This window comes from Centruroides sculpturatus, unplaced genomic scaffold (genome assembly GCF_000671375.1).
Source record: "Centruroides sculpturatus isolate CEXI.00-Female unplaced genomic scaffold, Cexi_2.0 scaffold1270, whole genome shotgun sequence".
NCBI lineage: Eukaryota > Metazoa > Arthropoda > Arachnida > Scorpiones > Buthidae > Centruroides > Centruroides sculpturatus.
The window spans coordinates 191,123-199,328 of NW_019385410.1; the positions used below are offsets into that span (position 1 = coordinate 191,123).

At 28.4% G+C, this 8,206-nt stretch overlaps 2 protein-coding genes across 2 annotated transcripts; one reads left to right on the forward strand and one right to left on the reverse strand.

Moving 5' to 3' along the window:
• Window positions 1–1,618: 1,618 nt before the first annotated feature.
• LOC111638664 (cell wall protein DAN4-like) lies at window positions 1,619–3,839 on the forward strand. Its single transcript, XM_023384410.1, is given in 6 exon segments — window positions 1,619–1,744; window positions 2,005–2,086; window positions 2,305–2,702; window positions 2,704–3,215; window positions 3,287–3,426; window positions 3,559–3,839. Coding segments are annotated over 6 exon segments (1,539 nt in total).
• Window positions 3,840–5,595: 1,756 nt separating this feature from the next.
• LOC111638665 lies at window positions 5,596–6,792 on the reverse strand. Its single transcript, XM_023384411.1, has 5 exons — window positions 6,598–6,792; window positions 6,464–6,485; window positions 5,771–6,332; window positions 5,643–5,699; window positions 5,596–5,602 (listed from the first exon to the last, which is right to left on the reverse strand). The coding sequence occupies exons 1-5, from the start codon at window positions 6,790–6,792 to the stop codon at window positions 5,596–5,598; spliced, it is 843 nt and encodes a 280-aa protein (XP_023240179.1).
• Between the last annotated feature and the right edge of the window lie 1,414 nt (window positions 6,793–8,206).

Below are 8,206 nucleotides of genomic sequence, written 5' to 3' on the forward strand. Positions count from 1 at the left end.
TGTTGCAAAAGTATGTCCAGCGGAGCAAAATGATCCTGTGGTATTATATTGCTCTGTGATTATAGAAATAGCAAGAACGGCTCAATGGATGAGGGGACGAGACGACTACCTCAAGCGGAAAAATGAGAAGAGCGGCCAAAAATCCTTCAAAAGCAGAAAAAAAATAAAAAAATAATAACAAGCCCAATACAGTATAATTCAGTAAAGTGCTTTAAAGTTGTTTATTGATGATTTGTAAAAGAGTGCCAGCGCTAAAAGTGTTTTCTATTAGCAACTGTTTTAAAAAGAAAATCGGTTTTGTCTCATCGAGTCGTCAATGAGAAATAAAACATTATTACAATCAAATTAATGCCTATTTACTAATTATCGCTGATAACAAGTTAATGCTTTTTCGAATTAAGTTAGTGGATGTACTTATTGATTTTTAATAACGCGGTTTTTAAAACAAGTTTGTGCAGATAAATTAATGCCTAGCTACATTATTACACTACTAATTTATTTTAATAAGATAAATAGTTATTTAGTTTAAAAAAAGTAACCATGGATAAGTTTTAAAAAACTTTCTTTGGCTGTGGGCAAAATAATAAATCCCAGGATCATTTTACCCCGGGATGCGGAACAAAATGGTAACGGAGTGCATAGAAAAACCTTATTTATTTATTTTTTCACTTTAGTACGTAAATAAATGCAATTTTTTCTTGTTAATAAAGGTATTTCTTTCAAATTATCATTATAAGTTTAAAATTGTAAATAAAATATAAAGGGACTTTTAACCCTAGAGGGATCATATTGGGTCCCTCTATATTCCTTATATGTAAATTATACAGTTACAATTAGATCTGTGAACAAGGCCATTAACACAAAGATGAAAACTGACCATTGTTGGTAGAGAGCCATTATTGGAGGCTGGACTATACTTTGTAATATAAATTAATGTTTACTAACGAGGTTAAATTTATTCATAGTTATATCAATTCTTTTGAATTTGCAAATAAATTACAATATTCTAAAGTAGTAAAATATAATATACTGTATAATAAATGAAATAAAGTAAAAAAATTAAATTATATTATTTAAAATAGTTATGGATAAATTATCACTATGTTAATATTGCAATACAGAGAGTTTGAAAACTTATGAAGTAAGTTGATATGTAATAAATTTCTGGAATAAATAAATATATATTTACAAATTTATTCCTGTTTTTATTTTTATTTTTATTCCTGTTTTTATTTTATTGATCATTAATTAGAAAATTAATGATCAATAAAATTGCACAAAACTAGCAATTTAATTAACAAACTCAATGTTTGCGTGTTATTTGTAAATCCCAAAGGATTATGAAACGAAAAGATTAAATTATATTAATTTTGTGTACAGTAGACTGAATTTTTATGAGTAAACATCACATAAAAATATTTAAATCGGAAATAAATGAGATATGTGAGTCATGGAGGCAAGATATATCTTTGGTTTCTTACTATTATTATATTTTTCTCCTTGTTATCAAGCTAGCTATTACATTCTAAAATTTACAAATAAATATAAAGACGAATGGATATTTTTTCATAAATGTTCTTTGTCTTCTAAAATCGAGTGTGCAGCTCTGTGCAACAATATGGAGGGATGTTCAGGTTTTGGTTTTTATTATAATAATATTGTAGATAACTGCGCTTTACTATCTAATTTTCTAGAAGATGAGTGCATAAATTGTCAGCAAATAGACGGTTTAAAAATTTATGAAGTAAGTTTGCTTATAAACATATATAAATTAAGAATTCTATTAAGAAAAAATAATGTTTTTGTAACGGAAATATAAAATATTAAAGTTTTTTTAGTAATTTAAAAATTTTCAAGAATAATACATATAATTTATTTGGTTTCTTCAATCTTAGTATATTTTATATCTTACTAAATGATGTTTAATATTATATTGAATGCTAATACTGTATTTCTTTTATGTATAAATCAAGCTTTATAATATTTACTTTTTTAATATTACAGATTAAAAGAGATAAAACAACTACAACAACTGCACCTACTACAATAACTACATCAACTACAGACGAAACAACTACACAGACAAGTATTATGTCTACCTAGTTACATATTTGTTTATATTTATTGTCATCTTTGATATTTTCCGTATTGGATTAAAATTTATAAAATGTCGTTCGTGTTATACTATTTTATTTTAATTTTAAAAATATCTTAAGTTATATTTATTTAATTTTATTGTTTAAATATATACTGAATTAATTAAAATATATTTAAATGTTTTGTTGTTTTTTTTATATATTTCAGCCAAACCAAGCACTACAACAAAAATTCCTACTTCTACTACAACTCTGACTTCTACAACAGTAATCACTTCTACATCACCTTCCACTACTGAAACAACTTCCTATACACCTTCCACCACAGAATTTCAAAGCACTACAACTACAACAGTTCAATCTACAACCAGTGAAAAACCAACTACTACAACCACTGAAATTCCAACAACTACAACCATCGAAAGTTCAACAACTACAACCACTGAAAGTCCAACAACAACAGTTCAATCTACAACCACTGAAAAACCAACTACTACAACTACTGAAATTCCAACAACTACAACTACTAAAATTCCAACAACTACAACTACTAAAATTCCAACAACTACAACTACTGAAATTCCAACAACTACAACTAGTTCAATCTACAACCACTGAAAAACCAACTACTACAACTACTGAAATTCCAACAACTACAACTACTAAAATTCCAACAACTACAACTACTAAAATTCCAACAACTACAACTACTGAAATTCCAACAACTACAACTGAAGTTCAAACTACAACTACTACAGTAACAAAACCTTCAACTACTATTTCTACCACTGAAATTCCAATTATCACTACTACATCTGAACTTCAAGAAATCACCACAACTACTAAACTTTCAACTGCTGTTACAACAACTGAAGTTGCAACAACTACAGCAAAACCTTCTACAGCTACTACTACTGAAACAACTACTACCACTACTTCTGTTACTACACCAACATCAACTATCACAGCTTCTGAAACAACAAGTATCAATGACACCACTACAGATAGTACAACATCCTCAAAAGTTGAAACCACCACTGAAGACTTTGGTCCATGTGGTCCTTTACTTATAAATTGTGGAGCATTAGATCAAAATGTTCCGATCACAATAGAAACAAAGTGAATTACTATGATATTTTAAAATCTAAATTTTCCTTCTTTTCTCATAAAATTTCATGATTATTTTTTAGAGGCGGGCCGTTTCTAAATCCCAGAACAACAGGAGGTTTATGTGCTACGAAACAGGTAAAATCAGAAAAAGAAATGACAACATTAGATATAGAAATTAATGGAGGTCTCGTTGCATGCGATAGAGGGAAAATTGTAACAGGTAATTATGAAGCAATTAGATAATAAAATAATATAAAAATTAAACTATTTAAACATTTAATTTTAAATATCAATTAAATATAGGCCTATATTTAAATTGTTAACAGCAATATTAGGAAAAACTTGTTTTCAGGTATAGAGCTTTGTGTAACAATTGATACAAAGAATAATATTATTCACGTATCTTCAGCTGAAATTGTATGTGGCACTCCAACTGATGGATGGAAAATTGATGCCGATGACACAATAGACAAAGATTTGGAAGGTAGTATGACATCACAATTTACAGTAGGGTGTGATCCTTCTTATCTGATATATGGAATTAGAGTTGGCAACAGTGATTTGGGAGCAGTGATGGACTTTAAATGTGTTAAGGCGGAAAAAGAAGAAGCTGCACCAGAAAACAATATTTAGATTTTCACACATAATTAAGAAATAAGCACAGCATTTTTTTGCAAGTTTTAAATTATTGCATAATTTAGCAGAAATATTTTTATTCGTATCAAAAATTTGCAATTGCATCCTTTGTGTGATTAAAAAATAAATAAAATTTTCTGTCATAATTACCGATAAAACTTTTATTGTTTATATCAATAAAAAAAAAATAGAATAGTAATTTGGACATTGTTGATTTTTATCTAATACAGTGATATGGATAAATTCTTAGCCCCTATCTAATAAATATATTGAAGAAAACTGTAGAAAAAATATTTAAAGCAGTATATTTTAAAATATTAGCGAAATATATATAAAAAAATACGGTATTTAGAGATGTACAAATTTCAAATTGAGAAGCTAGATTTCGACAATGAAAAAATTTATAGATATAATAGGTAAGTATTTTAAAAAGAAAGCATAAATTATAAGAAAGCGATTAAGTAATAAGTATATTTCTTTCTACGACACCATTTCAGTAACTAGAATACTAATTTTAAAATATAATTTATTTATTACACATTAAAAAATAGCTTACGTTTTGTAAGTTAAAGCAATGCTGACGGTTAAGAAAAACGAAATAAACGTATTTTCAGTAGCCTAGCCAGAAGAACAAGGATCTCTCTACCTCTGTAAAAAATATACGGAAAAATAAATACCGGAAAAAATCTGATTGACAAACACACTTATACACGTGTTTATAACTTACATCTAATTGTTTATGTGCATTCACAACGCTAGTAGCCACACACACAGTGGTACAGAAAATAATGTAGGTTTTCATGTCCTAATTCGAGGCCTCCAAATATCAGTTCTAGTTAAGCTACCGTATATTTTATAATAATTTATGTACTTAAAATAGGTTTAGAAATAGAGCGTATTGAAGAAACATAACATATTTATTAAATAGGAAAAATTAATTATTTTAATATCTAAAACAATGCTGTACAAAACGTTATTTTATTATATAAATTTTACTAAATAATAGAAATTAAACTCATTATTTTCTTCATAAATTTCTTTCACAACAAAAAATTAATTTACAACTCAGAATTAATTCATCAAAATTTTTTAAAATCATTTTCATTTTACAATATATGAATTTCTTTGATAACGTTTCAGTAAATTCTGAAAATTTATCAGCAATTTATAGAAACTTCAAACAGTGGGAGTTTCTAAGTGACAAGTAGCGAAGTAAGCAAATATGTAGCAAAGTCCGATTCATATGAAACGAACTTGCTTAGCTGCTTGTTAATTAAAGTATCCAGTGATAGAAACTACTTTTGATAAAATATAATTTAAAAGGTATTTAATTGGCACGGTGCTAAAAAGTTTTAGAATCATACAGGATAGTTCATTATAATAAAGAATTAAATACATTCTTTATAATTTTTGGTATTTTGAACATTTTAATGATAAATCAATGTTATTTTCATTGTCATTAATCATAATGCCCGTCAAAAGCATGTTATCAGGACAAAATATAGCATTTGAATCAATGTTTTCTCTTACTTTAACATACATCGATTCTTTATCAAAGACGAGATTTTCTTCAAATAGGGAACACTTAATTATTCCATTCTCAATTTTACCTTTTCCTTCTTCGTTCAAAAGACAGAAAAATAATTCTGAAATTATAACAATGGAAAAGGTTACTATTATACTATAGATAGATAATATAAATCTTTTTCATATAAATTACCTGAAATCGTTTGATTCGGTGGACAAATCATCATTACTCCCTTTTCAATTTCTTTAGAAAATACACTTTTCATTCCGTGCAGATCTGTTTTCTTGCAAACGGAATTAATAGTTGACGAGTTAAAATTATTTCTTGATCTATTAAATTTAAAATAAAACAAATGTATTAATGAGAATTTTATAGAAAATGTAAACTGCTCTAAACTTACATTGAGCGAATGCCAGTAAGAATTTCTGAGTGTTTACATGAAATGATACTTGGAGAACAATCTCTTTTACGTCTTTTTCCAAAAGCACTACCACTAGATAAAAGCTTATTAACGGAATTGGTAGTTTTAGTTACGGAATTAACATTATTACTGGCAGAATTAGTAATTACCCCAGCAGTTTTTACTGATTCATCAGCAGCACTTGTATCAGAGTTAGTAATTCCTCCAAAAGAATTAACTGCATCACTAGCAGTATTTGTTCCAGAATCGGTAATTATCCCACCAATATCATTCGCAGTGCCTGAAGATATTTTATTATCGACAACTTGTGTATTTTTATTATCCTCAATAACTTTATTAGCATCGTAATTTGCGATATTTGTAAGTTCATTAACATTTCCTTGTCTTCCAGAACTAATTATTTTATTATAATCTATATTTGAAATTTTGTTTGCATCTTGTTCATTGTTTAAAATGCCACCTTTAAAATCTCCAATCGCTGTGTCATATGATTTGTTATTGATATATTGATCCCAATTACCAACTGAAAAATTGTTTTTGCCTATATAAAAGTTAATTTATAAAAATTTTGTTAAATGTATATCACTTTTCAAACATTTATATCAAAATATATACTAATATATAAGAATTGCTTTAAATTTAATTATATGAAAAATAAAATATAGTACTTACTTTCCAAATTCCATTTGTCAATCTTTTCGTTATTATAAATAAAATTTTTAAAATATTTATTTAGAAACATGAAATATTTTACATTATTAAATAATGAAAATCATTTCACAATTTAGCTTAAAAGATAAACTCACCTCATAAATAATAATGTCACTTTTCTTACAATCAGTACATTTGTCAATCTTGGATAAAATAATACAGTTATCTCCATTAAATGATTCATCATAGAAGCCAAATCCTTCGCAACTTGTAGCCTGTAAGCATAGGCTAGCACATTGTATTTTTGAGTTTACTTTGCAGCTACTATCTTTCCACTCTTCATTCCACATATTTTGATATTTCAAATGATATAATTTTGAGTAAATAACATGAAAATTTAAAATAAGTGCAAAAGCTATCGATAAAATTGACGACTGCATTTTCTGAAATACACTTTATGTATTATAGTAGAGGGAAAAAATATTTTAAAAACCTTTGAAAGCATTGTTTTACACATAAACTAATTTGTTACTTGGCTACAAAAAATAAATGCATTTAATGCACTTAAAACTATCACGCAGATCGAAATGATATTTACTTTTCTCATGATAAAAACGTCTCGTATACGTTGTTAGTGGACATCTAATGCAAAAATAACAAATATATTTTACATTGTAATATTTTTTTGTTAATATAAAGAATAGAATATTGAACATTTTTTGAATAGAATATTGAACAAGAATATTGAACAATTTGTTATACATATGTATTATCTAAGATTTTATTAAACATTTTTTTCTNAGAATTTGGAAAAAAGCTTATGATTTTAAAATCTAAAGAACTGTTTGCCAGACAAATTATTGATGGAATACAATTAAAACGATTCCATATCAATATTAGTTTTATCTGGATTCCAGGACATTTGCAAAAAGGCAACAGTAGTCTCCAACTGATTAGTATAGCAGCCAATAACTGGGGGATCAGATATACTGCTATCAAATATATATATTTGGGTGCCATAGAGCCCATTATACTTTATGCTGCCCCTATCTGGGGAAAGGCCACCTGCAAGCAAGCAAATATCAAAAAATTTAACAAAATCCAGAGAATTGCAGCATTGCGAACTGCCAGAGCCTATCACACTGCGCCTACCTCGGCCCTTCTGATCATAAGCGGACTCTGCCCTCTATACCTTAAAATTAGAGCAGCTATGTGGTCTTGGAATCTAAAAAACACGATCAACCTCTCTAATTGGAAAGATAAAATTTAGCACAAAACCCTTCCAAACTTTCCTGACAAAATGTACCAAGACCTCATTACCAACGGTATCGAGAAGAAAATTCCAAACTCCTATATAGATATGACTCTTTCCATGAACATCCAGGAACTCACTTGCCATGATGAGAATGACCATGATTATAAAATCTACACGGACGGTTCCGAGCAAGAGGATCGAGTGGGCGCAGCTTTTATCGTGTACAACAAAGCAGGCAATATTACTCACCGGTCTGCTTTCAAGTTTGGTAAATACTGTTCCGTCCCACAGGCGGAGGTCTTCGCGATCACCAAGGCATTCCATCACATCAATGAAGACTGGTTCCCCCGTAAAAAGAAAATAGCCATCTATACAGATAGAATTACAGCTCTTCGCTCAATTTCCAACACCAACAACAATGGCTACAATGTTACCACCATTCAGAAAATGCTTATCAGTAATAACCACCACCATAACATCACCCTTAACTGGGTCCGTGGCCACTCTGG